This window comes from Scleropages formosus, chromosome 21 (genome assembly GCF_900964775.1).
Source record: "Scleropages formosus chromosome 21, fSclFor1.1, whole genome shotgun sequence".
Classification (NCBI taxonomy): domain Eukaryota; kingdom Metazoa; phylum Chordata; class Actinopteri; order Osteoglossiformes; family Osteoglossidae; genus Scleropages; species Scleropages formosus.
This window is the reverse complement of record NC_041826.1, coordinates 5466868-5485062: the sequence shown is the minus strand read 5'-3', so window position 1 is coordinate 5485062 and position 18195 is coordinate 5466868. Positions and strand designations below refer to the sequence as shown.

The 18195-nt window shown below is 48.0% G+C and overlaps 1 protein-coding gene across 6 annotated transcripts in view; it reads right to left on the bottom strand.

The window, feature by feature from the left end:
- Nucleotides 1–5691: 5691 nt before the first annotated feature.
- The window catches only part of LOC108924285 (double-stranded RNA-specific editase 1-like), a 108305-nt gene continuing 95801 nt past the window's right edge, over nucleotides 5692–18195 (bottom strand). For all 6 annotated transcript variants that reach the window (XM_029247158.1, XM_029247159.1, XM_029247161.1 and 3 more), the window contains 5 exons: nucleotides 17618–17769; nucleotides 16506–16674; nucleotides 13725–13906; nucleotides 12002–12180; nucleotides 5692–10013 (listed from right to left, as the gene is read on the bottom strand). In XM_029247158.1, coding sequence (XP_029102991.1) covers nucleotides 9837–10013; nucleotides 12002–12180; nucleotides 13725–13906; nucleotides 16506–16674; nucleotides 17618–17769 — 859 coding nt within the window. In that variant the 3' untranslated portion in view covers nucleotides 5692–9836. The remainder of the gene's footprint in view (nucleotides 10014–12001; nucleotides 12181–13724; nucleotides 13907–16505; nucleotides 16675–17617; nucleotides 17770–18195) is intronic.

Below are 18195 nucleotides of genomic sequence, written 5' to 3'. Positions count from 1 at the left end.
CAACACGCCGCAGATTTATTTATTTTTTTTGAGTTTGGAGTATACACACGGCTTAGTGTGACTAAATCAGTCCCCAGGGCCTGTCTGTCATCGCTTGCTCATTGATAAGACATTAAAACCAATGTTTCCGAACCGGCGACCCAAAAATAACCAATAAACAACGTCAGAAAAATCGGAGGCGCTCAAACCTGCTATCTACCAAATTAATTACAAGCAGACACGCCAAATGGCCAGGGGATCGTATTAAAGCCGCTCCCTCCATTGGAAGGAAACAAACAAAACCGGCCATTGTTTTGGGTGCTGGGAGTTGCTGTACTTTCAGTCTCACTCTGTTGACTATTAATGAGAGACTCCATTGTTCTCCAGTCCAACGCTGTCCCCAGGTAGCTGTGATTATGTTAATTACTCTGCAATCGTGGTTACTAATCAAGTCTCGGATGAGGTCCTGCTATTCTGAGCCTGGCACGCTGAACTTCGCTTCTCGGAGCAATTTTACGGAGCAACATAGCTCCCGCTGCACTCCTAATTTAAAACTCTGTTACTGGGGGGCTGGTTTATAACTACTCCTGTTTACGTGTGTCAGAAGGAGCCTTATTTAACTCATGCACACGACCTCGCTCTGATCTTTGACCCAGTTAAGTATAAAACAAACAATAGATTGGTTTAACATCTTATCACTCTGTTAATGCATGCTGTTGATCTACAAGCAAACCAGTAGATGCAAAATTTTTGTAGGGATCCAACAAATTACAAGCTGATGTTTGAAACAGAGAACCACTTGTACCCCCTGGGGTTTACAGTGTTACACAGAAAATGACCATGAACATTTTTTTCCGTGGAAGGTGGTGATAAATAAATTTCCATTGTGTGAGGAGCTGGGCTTCACAAAAAACGGTTGTAGCTAAAGCGGCGTTTCCCACTTTTTAATTGTTACCGAAATTCAGTAAAATAATCATGTCAAGGGGCAAAAAATTTAAATTGTCTGTTGTCACTAAGCGGTTCATATCTGCGTTTCCCAAGGTTCCACTTCTATCTCCGAATTTTATGTAGATCAAATAAGGTCAAATTAAAAAATGAATAAGTAATGAAGTTTCGATGACACTTTGACCTCTTCCTGCCCCACACGGTGGGTTTAGTGATGAGTGAAGTGCATAAAGTGCCTAATTGTCCGATGGGAACTTCCCCCTTCGCTGAATCACAACTGTATTAGTGATTCATGAATAATCAGTTCACATGGAGGTGCAGTCAGAGTTGACTTGGGATGGCCAGATCTGTTGGGTGTTCCCCCAGCTAACTATAAATTATGAATACTCCCACAAAATGTTGGATCAGAGCATGTTGATTCATACAAGCCCCTGGAACTTCAGTGAACCATGGGAGATTTATAATTTCTTCATCATCACATATCTCAATGCAATGAAACATAAGGTTTCACCTCAAAGAAACAAAAAGGGACAGAACAGTGGTTAGAGCTGCCATCTTTGGCACTGGAGGTTGCAGGTTTGAATTTCACCACCTGCTGCAGTACCCTTCATCCAGGTACTTACGTTGAGTTACTCTTGTAAAAATGACCCACCTGTATAAATGGGTAAATAACAGTAGGTAGCTGAACAATGTAAGTTGCTTTGGAGGACAGTGTTGGACAAATAAGCATTGAAATCTTTTCCTGCTGCAGTCAGCAAACCTTACAGAATCCCATTCCTAAAATAACCTCCCTTTAACCAAAAATACTTTGACCAATTATGAAATGCGATGACAAAAATGTCAAGGTCAAATGAATGAGCTGAATGAAAGTGGTGAAAAACGAAACACACACACACACACACACACACACACACACACACACATTTTCAGAACCGCTTGTCCCATATGGGGTCACGGAGCCCACCCGGCAACATAGGGCGTAAGGCTGGAGGGGGAGGGGACACACCCAGGACGGGACGCCAGTCCGTCGCAAGGCACCCCAAGCGGGACTTGAACCCCAGACCCACTGGAGAGCAGGACTGTGGTCCAACCCACTGCGCCACCGCACCCCCTTCCCACATTTTCAGAACCGCTTCTCCCATACAGGGTCGCGGGGAACCGGAGCCTACCCGGCAACACAGGGCGTAAGGCCGGAGGGGGAGGGGACACACCCAGGACGGGACGCCAGTCCGTCGCAAGGCACCCCAAGCGGGACTCGAACCCCAGACCCACCGGAGAGCAAGACTGTGGCCCAACCCACTGCGCCACCGCACCCCCTGCACAAACGAAACACAAGTGAAGTAAAATGCACTTTCCCAACCGAAATCACAGAGGCACTTTACCTCTAGGAAGCAATGCAGGGTTTTGCTGTGGACACCTCAAGGGCAAGAGAACTCCTTGTCTACTTTCACAGCCTTAACCTGCTGAAATGCAATTTGCAGATAAAGCATGGAAGTGGGAAGCATGAAGAGCCTTCCTCCACTAATCCCACTTCACCTTGAGACCGATCGACTCCTCAGGATCATTCAGGAATATTTCATTTCCTGCTGAGAAACTGAAAAAAAAGTCTTTACACATTAAATTTCTGGAAACTTTGTCTTTCCGCTTGCTGTGGTTTCCAGGCCGCATAGGCATGTGAAGGAGACCATCAGCGATTGGGAGGCTAGAAGGTTGATGGTTGATAACGCTGCTTTTTTCACTCGTCTGCTTGCAGGCGTGAGCAGAAAAGACAGGTAATCCATGGCAGGATTATCACTGCCTTTTTTTTCATGTTGTCCAGGTGCTGGACGCTGATAGGACACGATGTAATATCGCTTGAAACACCCCACGCAGAGATTGCGGTCTGGATTGTCGAGATAACATTTAATAGAGAGCGCAAACACACAGCATCATGCAAACGGCTGCGATGGGTTTCTTTTTTCTGTCGTTTTTCAAGCACACTCCCAATTGGGATTTTCGAATATATTTTTAAACTCCATTAAAGACTTTACCCTTGGACAGTTCCTGCAATATCGCACTATAAATGATGGTGAAAATGGCACTCCTCTAGGAGGAGTGAACTCCACTTTGCTTCTCTGCTAGCCCAGGATGACACAGCACTGTTACATGTCATGCTGGAAATATTAGTCCCCATATTTTTCTGCAGAAAAATTACCAGAGCTCAGGGGTTCTTGGAAAAGCAACAGGCCATCGCCAGACAAAAAACAAACAAACAAACAAAAAAAGCAATTCGACTTGAACACCATGACAGTTCTTCACTCAGAATTCTTTGCAGCTCTTATCCTCCACACTTAAATTTGGTTCTTGGTCAAATTTGCTCCTTCTGCCCCTCTGTTTGTTGCCAATTCTTACTGAGGGAATGAAGCCCAAAGTAACATCACAATGTTAACAGAACTTCAGAAGGACAATTTTTATTTCATTAAATGACTTTAGATCCTGTTAGGTGTATATATGAAACATACCGGTCCACAGGAAGTGCCCCAGTTTGGGCCGTTGCCCTTAAGGCTCAAGTAGTACTCTTGACCAAGACACTTACCCTGAATTACATTCATTCATTCGGTTGACACTTCTCTCCAAAGCAACATCCAGCCTTTAGTATAACTGTTTACCCATTTACAGCTGGGTAATTTTGGGTAAATACCTTGTTCAAGGGTACTACAAGAGTGGGTGTGATTCAAACACACAACCTTCAGATGTGAAGGCAGCAGCTTTATTCACTACACTAGCAGCTGCCCCACTCATTATCATTTAAAGATAATATTGCTGTATAAATATGGACACAATATGTTCTTACAAGCCTGTCATGTAGCCATAGATTATATAAATGGAACATAATTTCATCTTCTGAGCATAATTTATGGAATATTTTATTATTACATACTAGTACCTGGCAGCACAGTGACTCAGCAAGTAGTGCTGTTGTCTCCCAGCACCCGGGTGGTGTGAGAGGATGTGGGTTTGATGCCCCCTCAGTGCGTTTGCGTGTTCTCCTTGTGTGTGCATGGGTTTTCCCCACACACTCCAAAGATGTGCGTTTCCAGCGGATCGGTCATTCGAAATGAATCACAGAGTATGTGTTTCGCTGATAAGATGACCGAGTCACTACAGGTAGTGTATTTAACATGGTAAGTCACCTTGGATGAAAGTGTCAGCTATGTACTACAGTCTTCACTGGAAGTTACTTTGGAGAAAGGTGTCTGATAAATGAATAAATGTAAATATTAACTGAAATAATGCAGTAATACAAACGTTACACGTAGTGATATTTTAAGTAGAACAAGTTTAAATTGGCACTACAGTGAGTGTGGCTAGCCACACACGTGTGTACACACACACACACACACACACACAGATCCATTTGGCAAGACTCGCAGTGCCTGTGTCTGCAAACCAATCTTACTCACGGAGGCCCTCCGGCGCTAATAAATACAATTTCATTCCAGTCACAACGATTACTACGCTACTAATAGGTACTTTGCTGTTGTGTTTAGTAACTAAATAAAAGGTCACCATCTGGCGGCTGCCGAATTCTAAGAGGAACTTGTATGAACATCTCATTTGCAGCGCGCACGGATGGCCGCCTCGCCGCTGCTATCTGGGCGACTGTTTACTTCTCCCTTTTTTATTATTATTTTTTGAATTTTCTATAATGATGTTTTTCTGCGAGATCAAAGTGCACGCCGTTCTTACAGTAAACAAGCCAGCTCTGATTAAGGGGATGAAAAGGCTGGTGTGCGATCGGGCTTCGCGCGCCGCCTTCGCGGACGCGGTCGTTAAAAGGCGCTCGTCGTCCACGCAGCGCGCGCGCGCGCGCCGGATGAAAATCGCACCCCTGCGCACGAGCTCCCCGGGGGAATTTGAAGACGAACCGAACAGCGGCTCGTGAACAGTAATAACTCCCTAAACTCTACGTATAGGTCCTTTTGATAAACGCGGTCACATTTATATTTGTATGACTCGGTGTAACGTCGCTGCTCTGGTTACAGACGGTCAACTTACGCATTTTTCCGGCACGTCTGTTCACTGTATTGTTGCTGTATCCTCAAGAGCTGTGTGTCGTGGCGCAGCGAACGCAACCGCTGTTTCCTGACCGGGCAGATAGATGGCAGTAAAACGCAGCCCGACGGGGAAGGAGCAAGGATACGACTTCATGGCGCTCATGTTTGGAGCTTCTTTCTGCTCTTCTGGTGTTTTTCCGCTCCAGAATCTTCCCGCCACTGTTTCTCTCAGGACGGACTCAAAAGCGGGCGAATGCAGGATGGTAAAAGTGGCGGGAAGAAGATAAGCGTCGCGCGGCGCATTGACAGGAATACAGACTTTGCGGAGACCACATACTTTAATTAACCTTCAGGTAGTTTGACGTTATAAAATGAGTTTTTAAATATCTTTGTACCTACCTAACACCCGGACGGAAAGCCTAACCCATTAATAAATAAAAGGAAGTCTGTAATATGAAGCTTTTATTTATTGTGATGTATTAGTTGAAGTGACTTTGTGGTTGGGAGCAAAAATCATGACATTCTGACAGAACTGTGGTCCCAAATCATGTGCTTCTTAGGTAATATAGTACAAGGATCTAGTGTATGTGTATACACACACACACACACACACACACACACGAGAAGTTGCCGTAACGCTGCGTGCACAAGAAAGAAAAACAGCTGTATACAAAAGTAAACTAAGTTCTTGTTTATTTAACATTATTAGTTTAAAGAACTATTTCCCATGTTCTACATGTACATTTTTTGTTTATTTTTTCTCATTTCACTCATGCTGGGTGCAGGCTTGGTGTGGGAGTTCATGCAGCTGGCCCGTGTGTGGGATGTCACAGAGGACACGGTGGGCTGGACAAGGGTGCGGACCCCTGGCGCGCCCGCCGCTACACTCACCGAACACAACACAGTTCAGAAGGTCCGGGAGGTCACCGCTGGGACAGGCGGAAGGTGGTCGACGGCCGCAAAACAGGCCTGGCAGCACAGCCGGTCTGTGTCGCTCGGTCTCTTTCGTGCCGTCGTTCACCTGCTTCTCGCCCGGGGACGACAAAACAAAGGTCCTCCTCTTGCGAGTTGCCGTCAGCGTATATGTGCTGCGCACAACTTGGACTGCAAGCCTGAGGTCCACGGTCCTTACGTGATGCGCAAGTGATCTTCGACATGGGTGTGTGACCCCGGCTCATCGAGAGCGTGATGAAATCCTTCCATGTAATAACACGGTGCTGTCACATCAGTGCCTGAATGACCACGCCCTCAGCATGCTAACACCCCCTGCCCCCCCTTCCCGACCGAGCCTGGAGTCATTAATCTAAAGAGCGCAGCGCCGGGCGACCGTGGTAACAAACAGGCAGCCCTGTGCACGCTCCACTGTGCTCTGAAAGGCCTTTCAATAACACGCTCGCACTCTGCATGCTCAATATGCACACTACAATGACTCTGCTACCGGAAACCATTCGACTGTGGCTTCAGCGGGGATAAGCAATAAACCATTTGAGCTGCAAATATTTGCAGAATTTGTGAGAGACCGTAGGATGTGTCTTTGGCACAAAGTGCCGGTTTAATAAGGTGTGAGGATAAATCCAAATTGGATATATCACAGTTAGCAACTCTGGGGTAGGAACAGCAGGTTTATATAAATATAATGGCGTATATATGATTTTCGACGAGTTCTGTAATTCTGAAATAAGAAAGGTGCTCTGGGGAGTGTGAGTGTGCAATACACATCGGTTTGTGTTACACGTGTAGAATTTCCACCATTTGAAACAACATCAGGTTCACAATATTTACATCTTGGAATCCATAGCTACAGAAATACTGAAATATCAATTGCATCTGTTCACAAAGCTAGAATAAAATTATACACTTAAGTGTCCTTTTTATACAAAATAAAATACATTAGTCAAATTAACGTAAAAAACGAGAACAAAAAGTAGTACACCCAGCTATCTCTGCCACGAGACTAGCAACTCAGAGTTTAGAAGTTAGCATCCACTCAGAAACAAACAAACAAAAGAAGCAGAAATCTAATGACATCATCTTTGGTGAAGGTTCTCCGCCATTCTATTGCGGTGACATCATTGCGGAGTGCCCATGAGGCTTTGCAGCAGGTGAAGAAACAGCCACACGCACACCGTATGCACAAATGAAGACGTGCACACACACATATATTGGAATGAAGCATGGCTCAGTCGACATGCACTGCCGTCTGGACACAAAATTCCTTTCTCTGCAGGTTCCAATAAACCAGAGCTGGCCATTTTAAAAAAAGTGTGTGTGTGTTTGTGTGTCTGTGGCCATACTGCCTGTGGGTTTCAATGTTCACAGTTCAGCAGTCCCTGCAGAATCTACACGGGTGGTGCTTGGAGAGCAGCCTAGCAAATGGCACGAGAAATGCTGGTCAGATCCCAGTGGGTTTCGACCACAATGCCTGCGGCACGCTGCTGTCACGCTACGCTTCGGGAAGGGATGCAAAAAAGCTTCTATCAAACCCTGGCCATCCCACGTACTGAAAAACTCCAACATTCGAACCGAAAAACTCGAGTTTGTCTCAAATTGCGAGACAAGTCCACCAACACGGCGAAGCCTCAACGAGAAAAGTGCAAAGTTCAGTCAGACACCACTGCGTCATACGTGACGTCGCTGACAAAAGCCGAACAAACTGCAGGTCGAAATCGACGGGGTATCATATATGATCAGCTGTTGATGGAACCACCAATCTGCATAAGAATGCAATATTACTTTTTATCAAACGTGCCAAAATATCACTCAGTTTCAATTTTTACTCCTTCTGTGTTCATTCATACTGCAGACTTGCTAACGAATGGACGTACCTCCCACTGGAGCCCGGCTGCGTGTCGTACAGTTGACGTGCTACGGACGGTGTTTTCTGTTCAGCGCAAAACAAGCGTATTATGGCGAGTGCGAAGCGGTGTGAAAGCTGCGAAAGGCATCACCCGGCAGGTCAGAGTGGAGGCCACATCGCTGCGGTGCTGTCGGGGCACCGTTGGATCCTACGGGTGCGGAGTGCCAAGCTTCGGCAAGAACTCTATTTACAGCGAGCGGTGCGGCCTTCGCCTGCGCGAGCATGCGCTCGTCCTTTGAGCCGAGGAGCTGCGCGAAGCAGCGCCGGCAGGGGTTCGAGTGAGCCGGCCCTGCGGCTCCCATTCACGGTCAACGCCGGAAAGCCACGCGAGAGGCTCGCAGAGCACAGAAACTCACCACGAGAGGGAAAATGATGGGATGACCCCCGCAGAAGTGCTTTCGTTCCCATGCAGAAAGATGGCTTCATTCAACAATAAACATGCATTATTAAAAAGTCATTCAACTATCCCAATTAAAAATATATATTCTAAACTCCAATTAAAACGGTCTTATTTGAAGTAAAAACATCGGAAATGTTACGCAAGCGTGCATGTATGTGTACATATATATGTTTCCCACACAAAATCTCTTTTGTGGAAACGGCTACGAAAGATATTTTCAATCTCTGAACCTGGAGACGGACGTGTTTTGAACCTCGATTCTGTTAGTAGCAGTGCGGTCCATGCAACCGCCTGCCCCCGTGTCACCAACGATCCATTTGGCATCGTAAATGTAGCTGCACATCTAAGACCAAGGAATAAGAGACAGTTCGTCGATAAGAGGCTGTCAAAATCTAACCGTATCCTTATTAAGACAAAAGTGCATTTGTTACAGTGGACACATTTCCATTTGACACAGTGCAAACATGCATTTGCAGTGGTGAGAACGAAAAAATATGCACCGTCCCAGTCTATCAAAATGCAGTTCAGGTTTGCATCCGCTTGACATTAATAAAAGGCGATAGCAATTCAGGTGTATTATAATTCAAATCAAAATGAAAACCTTTTGCGACTTCACCGTAACAGACAGTTCAACCTTTTAAGTCTAACAAGATCTTGAAGGGCAAAAGGTTCCTTTATTTATTCTACTCTGTAAAGGAAAAGAACATTTCCCATGATAATGTGAAATATTGCTAATAAAACCATGACTTTGTAAGAATTACAACTGTTCTTAGATGGAACTGTTGAACTTCAACAGGACAGAAAACAGAGACAGAGGTGGACGCAATGCCTTCCCCCCACCACCCCCCCCTTTAGAATTCTCTAGAAAACAAGCATAGAAAATATCCTCAAGCAGTTCGGTACTTTGACAAAAATCTACAGCGAATTTTTTAAATATAAAATCAGCCAGCACTGAATATGCGTGAAAGGACGTCGGATTTTATGATTTGCGGACCTGCTGCTGCGGGCACACGACACACGAAGACAGAAACACCCACGACCCCCTGCTCCGATTCTAGTCGAGTAGCCTACCGGAACGCGCGTGCGCGCACACGCACACACACACACACACACACACACACACACACACACACACACACACACACGCTATTTGGCATTAACGTGCTAACGTGCTGTTTAGGCAACGTTGTCTAGGTAACTGGCTCTGTTTTCTTCTGTATCCTTTCTCACTTATAAAATGTTATTTTATACCTTTTCTAAAAGAAAATAAAACAACGAAATATAAACAACATTTCCATTTCCAGTTTAAAATGAACAAGACTTCAGGTAATGCAATTTGACCGATGACAAATTAATGAGAGAAATGTTCTTTTGCGAACGATAACTGCGGTAATGGTGACACGTGGGACAGCCAAAAAAAAAAAAAAAAAAAAAACCGTCAAGGACGAGGAGGAATGAAAATTGGAAGGGCTGAGAGGTCTGGTTGTGGACCAACAAGCACTTACGAACGCATATGCGAGCGCACACACACACACACACACACACACACACACACACACACGGAAACACGCTGGTAGTCTGGCACCTCGGCCTCCTCCCGCCAGCGCCCAGCCTCTTCTCAGGAGCTGAGGGAAAACTGGTCCTGTTCAATGGGTTTCTTCACCCAGGCTCCTAGACCTGCCTTGTGGAAGGCCTTGATGAGCGTCTGCTTGGCCGTGTGGTACTCCACGGCCGCCTGCTTGGCTTCGTGATACGAGCTTGGCTTGGGCCCTCTGATCCGTAGCGTGGACAAAAGCTGAAAGCGGGAACGAGGCACGCGTGAGTTCAGACGAGGAAGTCACCGAAACGAGCCCCGATCACACACCTTCGTGATGGAGCTGCTTCCCGAAAAACAGCCAAGAGGACATAGTTTGTTACGCAGAACGGGCAGATCAGCTTCTACAAGGGGTTCGCTGTCCTCCTGAATTCGTTCAGTGAAAACAGTCACATGTGCAAAGTTTTAACGCATTTCCATGTTATAGTAATTAGGGCTGTACCAGAAAATCAGTCTTAGACCACTTCGGTGAGGACTTCCCACAAAACGTTTCACTCAAGCAAAGACGGGGAGAGCGCAGGAGAGCTTCCCGAAATGCAGGTACACTGCTCCTTGAAAGTACGTGATCCCTTTGCGTGCCTTAGTTTTACCATGAAATGGTTACTTAATGAGAATCAGTGTTTCTCGTGTGACCTAATAGGTGTGTCACAACCAATTCCATATGTTGCTTTAGAGGAAATCGTGTGTGTGTAGCAGAAACACACGAGTAGTGAAGGTGTAAAAATAAGTGGAGCCCAAGTTTCAGTGGTTAAACCAAGTAGGTAAGTAGAATCAAGTGTGCAAATTATAATAATTTATTCATTTTATGAGTTTACTTTAATAAATTATACAAGAATAATGACCGTCCCTACTGGGTTCATACTTTCAAGCAGCACTGTAGCATCAGATGAGGACATCCCATCGAAACGCGTCTGTCCCGTTACGAAAAATATAACTATTTTGGTAAACTCGTGTGCTCTCCCATTTTTGCTTGAGTTTCATATATTCCAGGGTAGTCTGAGCAACTTTAACTCAATTCGTACACTAATTTGAGCATCTTCTGACGTTACATTGACATTGACGACTCCACGAAAGCTGTCAGTGTATAAATAATCGATAAATAAAGTGAAATAGATGTTGCCGCTGAGCAAATGGGCTGTTAAAGATGCGCTTAAAGACGCTGTTGACAGTCCTAGTTGTGGTCCCGAGCCCTTCGTTACTCAGCTCTGACTGGGATTTGGACCAAACGTATCGCGTGAATCAGAGTTTTTGTAAAGTACACGCCATCTGAGAACTCGTTACTGGCTTTCATTCAATAACTAGTCTGATATCGAAACTACACGTCAAGATGTTTATGAAGAAACCGAGTATTAAATGATAACCCTACACATTACGAGATACAAATGTATTTTTTAGCTTCATGAATGAACAAATAAAGAAAAAAATTTGTAACTCACATTCATATAAAAAAAAAATTCAAAAATGTAATTTCCCATAATGCTAATGCAAAATGAGAGCAAGTTCTCAATTAATGCACTGGCTTCAACACGATTTGAATATTGTGACATATTCAGTCAAAATTCAGGAGAAGCCAGAGTAATTAAGAGTTCATCTGAACCACCATAATCTGTACTGAAATGTCAACGCAGTAAATGAAGCTTCCACGTTTCACGCAATTTGGGCAGATCCTGATAGTAATATTTAAAAAAACCGAACAAGTGATTAACACGGTAAAATGGCACGTTTCAGGGTGTGCACTCGAGGTGTCATGATTTGTGAAATTACTTTTTGTTTTTTCACTCTGAGCTGCATGAGTCTTTGAAGACGAGCGTCTGCCAATTACAGGAACGTTATTTTTATTATGATATAAACTCCTGCGAAGCAATACGGTTATTCTATAACGGGGAACAGGAGGTAGTGCAGCGGTTAGAACTGCTGCCTCTGGCCTCAGAAGTCACTCGTTCAAAACCCACGTATTGACAGCATAACCCCAAGCAAGGTACTTGCCCCGAATTGCTCCCATAAAAAAGTTACCCAGCTGTATAAATAGTTAAATCACTGCAAATAGCTAAATGCCGCGTACATTTTTTTTTTTTTTTTTTTTTTTACGATATACGTGTCGGCCGAATGAATATTCTCATTCTTCTCCCGTCACTGCTGTTAAGCTCGCTCTTTAGGAGATTGCGGGTCTTGTCTGGAACCGGTGCTACCTTGGCGTGCAGGCGCACCCAGCGGCTGTAGAGGGCGTGCTTGCAGAGGCGCGACGGTCGGCCCATGTCGTCCTTCCCCGTGGTGGCGTTGATCACCTCCAGCGCCTGGTCCCCGACCGTCCAGTTCACGCTGAAGTTGGGGGCCTTTCCGGGCTGCCGGGCCTCGGCGTTGCTGATCCCTGCCGAGAGGAGAGGGACACAAGCGGTCCTCAGGTGCTGCCGTGGACACGGGTGCGGATTAGGAATACGGGAAGCGGCAAGACTATGAAAGTAAACGGTGTCCTCGGCCCTCAAGGTGCGTCAATAAATAATGGCCTCCGCCCGCCTGGAAAAAAAAAACTTTACATTTACGGAGCAGTGCGGATGGGGGGAAGTGGGGGGGGTGGCTGCAGCCCATCCATCTCGGCCAGATTAGGACCCCCATTCAGGCTGCTGCCCGCCGGCAGGTATTAGCACCAAGGCCTTCACAGTGGAGAGAGATCCATCTTTAAAAGAGCACTATCAGCCACTGTCCTTCATATGAAAAGATGAGGGGGAAATGTACCCATACGTGACCCGCTGAGAGCATTTTTATCCCCCGCTTCCCAAGAGGGCAGATTCCTGAGCGCCGGCTGGCGTCGGACGGCACGCCGACGAGCCATCAGGGTGCGCAATTTCAATTTAATGGGTGGAACAGCGTGCGGACATGTAAGCCCTTCTTAAAACTTCTTAAGCAGAAAAGGTTAATTGCCGCTCTGTTATCTCTCTAGGGCGACGTGGAGATGGGGGGGGAGACGACAGGCTCGGCGAGAACGATGCGGGCGGTCGCCTGCGTAGGTGACGCGTGCGAACAGGGCAGTGCGCTCGTGCATTCCGTGGCCCCCCGGGTCCAATTTGCTCGCTTCCTCCCGGGTCCTTAACCGACCCCAATAAAGTGGCTCATCCGAGGGGCTGCTTGTGAGGAGACGGGCACCGAAGGGCACCCCTGGAGAAGGAGCACGGCCACCTGGTCTTTTGCCGTACGAGGCAGCGACGAGAGCCCCGTTCGCATCCGCAGGCCACTCGGCACCTCACGTCCTGCACGACGCCAAGCAAACCAAACAAACAGTCTCACGGGGTGCACTTGAACCTTCAGCCGGCGAGAAATGCCACACAACATTCCCCTCCCACGTCCTCCGCGCAACGCAGCTGGAACGTCGCGTTAAACAGCGGCTGGATTTTCTGGGGAAGCGGCGTCGCGTCCCAGTAAAATCGCTTTCGGGAGAAAACAGAAGGAGAAGGCAACAGGCAGACAGCATCTAACCGGGCACGACGGTTTGAAGGTAACGTTACCGAAGACGTGAGGAAACCGAACGCTGTTTCGCCTCAAAGCGTCCAAGTGGCGAGCAAACAAATGAAACGGGAGCATCGGAAAGAAAGGACTGCGGGTTTCAGCGCACGCTGTCATCTGCAGAAGCTGACCTTATAACAAAAGGATTAGAGCAATATAAATTCCACAGCTGTTGAGAAAACAGTCGCTGAGAAGCAAATGAAAGAAAAGATTTTTACCGCCCACACGAATATTGAGTGTGAATCCTGCTTTCGGCCCCGGTATTAGACGTGGATCAAGTGTGACCTTTCCTTGGGATTTTGGAGCACGATACAAATAATGAAGACGCACGGGGTCCGGAAGCACGCGGTCGGGAACTGGTGCTCTGGGCTCCAAGATGTTCCTGCGGGGGGATCGGGACTGAGGGGGGCTCACCGCTGAGCAGGGGTCTGTTCAGGGTGAACTGCTGGGGCAGGTCCTCGATGTCAGCGATACGCTGGTACATGGCGCGGGAGAGGTGGTCTGCGTGGTACAGGCTGCCCAGGATGATGCTGGAGAAGTAGATGGGCTCCGTGAAGTAGCTCATCAGCGAGCCTTGGACCCCCACGACGTTCCACCTGTGGGGGCGAGGAGGGTACGCTCAACATTCGGGAACAAGACCGTCGCACAGACACACGGGGGAGACCCGGGCGTCGCAGCTCCACACCAACTTGCTGGACCCGATGCTGAGGCCACGCCCTGGCGCCGATCAACAAGAGGGCATCGTCTGGGATTCGACAGCCTTGCGTCACAAAGACCTGAGCAAACGACTTTTGAAACACTCGCTTTCTCCTCCTACGAGTCTTGGGCCTCGGAAAAGAAAAAAACGAAGAAAGAAAAAGGAAAAATAAGTCCCAGACCGGCTCAGCGGGATCGAGGCTTCCGCGGCGCCAAATCAAAGGCTAATCAAGCGCGGCGTGCTCCCCGCATCCGGCTGCCGGTGCGCGGGGAAGGAGCTCAAGTGATTGGGGCCTCGAGTGAAACGGCCGCCCTGGGAGGCCGCGATCAGCCTGGCTAAACAGCCACCCGCCGGAGGCCCAGCCCGGCGCCACTAACAAGGGCCTTTTACATGCTCGGTTGAACAACGTGCCAAACTGGACACTGCGTTCCTTCCCTTTTTCACCTTATTTTTTGCCAGTCAGGGTTCCACATTAAAGGAGAAAACGGAGGGCACGGAAGGGAAATGCCAAAGGAGGCAGACAGGCACTACAGGCTACCTGGGCTACCCTACGGAGGGGGGTGCTGACAACAGCGATCGTGGGTTGGGCGCTGAGCAGCGGTGGCGTGGGGGACACTGCCCAACGTTGCAACCCCATCGGCAGCACTGCATCCCCATTCTATCACTGCGGCTTAACTTACAAGGTGGGGTTGGGCATCACGGTAAATAACAACTGTCAGGAGTGAGGTGGGGGCAGCGTGTGTGTGTGTGTGTGTGTGTGTGTGTGTGTAGATGAGGGCAGCAGAGGGACAGTGGTTGTGGCTATGTGTGTATCTCACATGGTACCTTATTCTTGAGCTGCTTGATGACAGCTGGTCACACAGTGGTTAGAGCTGCTGCCTTTAGACCGAAAGGCTGCAGGTTTGAATCCCACCTCCAGCTGTAGTACCCTTGAGCAAGGTACTTACCCTAAATTGCTCCAGTAAAATTACCCAGCTGTATAAAGAGGTAAATAAGTGTAGGTAGTTTAATACTGTAAGTTGCTTTGGAGAAAATGAATAAATACAAGTTCTTAACCTACAAAATCATTTTGCTGAGACGTGTCACTTTGGAGAAAAGTATCAGCGAAATGAATCAATGCCTGTGTTAAAGTGCTCTGTGCCACCGCATGAGAAGTGCGCTCTATAAAATATATAAATTGAATTGAACTGAACTGGATCAACATAGGGGGGTGCGGTGGTGCAGCGGGTTTGGCCTGTGCCTGCTCTCTGGTGGGTCTGGGGTTCGAGTCCTGTTTGGGGTGCCTTGCGATGGACTGGCGTCCTGTCCTGGGTGCGTCCCCTCTCCCTCCTTGTTGGGTTGGGCTCCGGCTTGCCGTGACCTCACTTGGGACAAGTGGTTTCAGACTGTCTGTGTGTGTGTGTGTGTGTGTGTGTGTGTGTGTGTGTGTGTGTGTGTGTGTGAGCGAATGAATGTAAATGATGACTTAGGGAGAGAGTTGAATACAATACAGGGGGTCCTTGACTTAGAACAGGGTTCTGTTCTGACTAACTTGTAAATTGACCCTTACACTTTATTATATATAAGTGATTAACATGGGAGTGGGTTGGACCACAGTCCTGCTCTCTGGTGGGTCTGGGGTTCGAGTCCCGCTTGGGGTGCCTTGCGGCAGACTGGCGTCCCGTCCTGGGTGTGTCCCCTCCCCCTCCGGCCTTACGCCCTGTGTTACCGGGTAGGCTCCGGTTCATCGCGACCCCATTTGGGACAAGCGGTTCTGAATGTGTGCGTGTGTGATTAACATGGGTGAGTGCTACCTTTTATAAATAAAATTTAATTTTTTTTTTTTTTTTTACTAATTTCACGTTAGTCACATGAAAATAACACAAATATAGAATATCGATGATATAAATATGGTGCCTGCACTATTATTTCCGCTTTCATTTCTAAATGTTCTCTTCTCCTTTTTCTGGACCACCTGGTCGCTCACATTTCCACTTGCAAACAATTATTTAAAAAAAAAAAAAAAAAGAAAAGAAGTAGCAACTTCATCGGAGCAGAGAACAAAATGTTCTGTAAATAAAACAATCTTGCAGATAAAACGTATCTGATAAATATTGGAATATTTCTGAAATTTTGTCCACCAACCCAGCGGCGTTGGGCGGCTTCGCTTTGTCGGCAAAAACGGGTCTACCGGGGCTTGCGGGATGCCCAGGGTGAGTCTGGAGCAGCGAGCGGAGGGGAGCGCGGCTGAATTCCCAGCGACAGCAGTCAGAGCCACACTTCGCCATGTCTCTCACCCAGGTACCGGCAGCGCGTTACGCCGCCGGGTAACTCGGCATCGGACCCTGCGGGAGGCGAGCGTCGGGACTCGGCGGCAGAGAGCAGGGGCTTCGCAGCGTAACCAGCGCGGGGTCGAAGCGTTCGCACGGTCCGGTCGTTCCGTGTGAACAGGAGGAGTGAGGATGTAGCAGTGACAGGTTCATTTTGGGGGGGGGGGGGGGTCGCAGCGGGACTCTCACCTGGCGATCTTGTCACTACAGGACATGGTGAGCAGCCTTTCCCCCTGCAGGACGCCGTCCCACGTCTGGATGGTGTTGCTGGACCTCACGGGGATGGTCCCCTCTCCGGACTCGATCTTGGTCCGCAGCTGCCCCCGCGCCTTCCTGTTGGGGTGTCTGTCTCCCTGGTCTGGGAAGGGATGGACAAAGGCGTCCACAGGCACGGAGACCGGTTAAAGCGAACGTCCGCAGGCGCGGAGACTAAGCGACGGCGAGCGGGAAAGAAGAAAAGACACTTCGCTTTGTCTGCAGTGACTGCGGACAAAAAAAGATGCCGAATGCGGTTCTAAACAAAGCGGAGAAAAGAATTAATGAGGAGGGGTCAATTAAAACGAGCGTTCCGTCCTGCTGCTGGTGCAGATTTCGACATCTGAAGAAACTTTAAATAGGAACTAGGAAACGTGAGAAACACACTAATTAAAGAGAAAAAAAAACACAGCTGGAGATTAAATCACTTTCAAAATATGAAGCAGTACTAACTTACTGGAGGAACTGTTAGTTTAGGGACAGGTGGGACAGTCAGTGAGTGGACACAGGTGGACGCAGCCGCACTGCGGTGAGCGCCAGCATCATGCCGCGCTCTCCAGATTCCAGACCCGCCCAGTGAAAGAAAAAGGGAGGCAGCGGACTGATGCTCAGGGTTCACCTTGGCGGGTGATGAGGGTGATGACTCCAATCGGGCTGCTCTGATCAGTAGAATGAATGAAGTGGCTACAGGTTCAAGTGCCAGAGGATACCACTTGTTGAACTCGTGATTCCTTCATTGAACTGTTTCAGGGGGATGGTGGAACAATGGGTAGAAATAGTGTCTCACGAGGCCCTGGCTATATGATTTGACATGGGATGTGGGTTCAATCCTGGGGTGCCTTGCAATGGACTGGCGTCCCGTCCTGGGTGTGTCCCCTCCCCCTCCGGCCTTACGCCCTGTGTTGCCGGGTTAGGCTCCGGCTCCCCGCGACCCCGTATGGGACAAGCGGTTCAGAAAATGTGTGTGTGTGGTGACTATGAATTGTTGCCGTCGATAAAGTTGGCAACTAACTCCTATGTAATAACTATTATAGGGCTCCTCCTACCTTCCACTCCAGCTTCATGGGGCGAGAAAATGCGGGCGTCCCCACAGGGCGAGGTGCTGATGTACAGGTGGAACTGCACGTTGTCCTTCAGCTTGTACCCATGCTTCTCACACCTGGTGAAGATGGACTTTTGCTGCTCTTCCTTGTTGTTGCTACAGGGTATGAAAGAAGGAGGGGGAAGGAAAAGGAGGGAGAGAAACGCAAAGCTCCAGTCAGCGGAACCAGGACCCATATGGGCTGTCCATCACCGCACTCCTAGGCCCGATGTGCTCCTGGACCCGACAGCTCATATTCTCTTTTATCAGCCCGAAGTACAATTCAATCAAGCAGCTAAATGAGCCTTTAAACGTGGACTCTAACTGAAAACAGGAAGCCTTTAGGGCCGTGATAATGAACCCTGTTTGCAGCCTTTCTGACTGAGCATATTGTGTCCTGTCCATATTAGCATCTGTCAATCTTTATTTAGCACAGTGCCCTTCTGAGTGACCTTTATGGGCGGCACGGTGGCACAGCGAGGGGAGCTGCTGTCTGGTGGTGCAAGAGTACGTGGGTTCGATCCGCCGCTCAGTCTGTGTGGA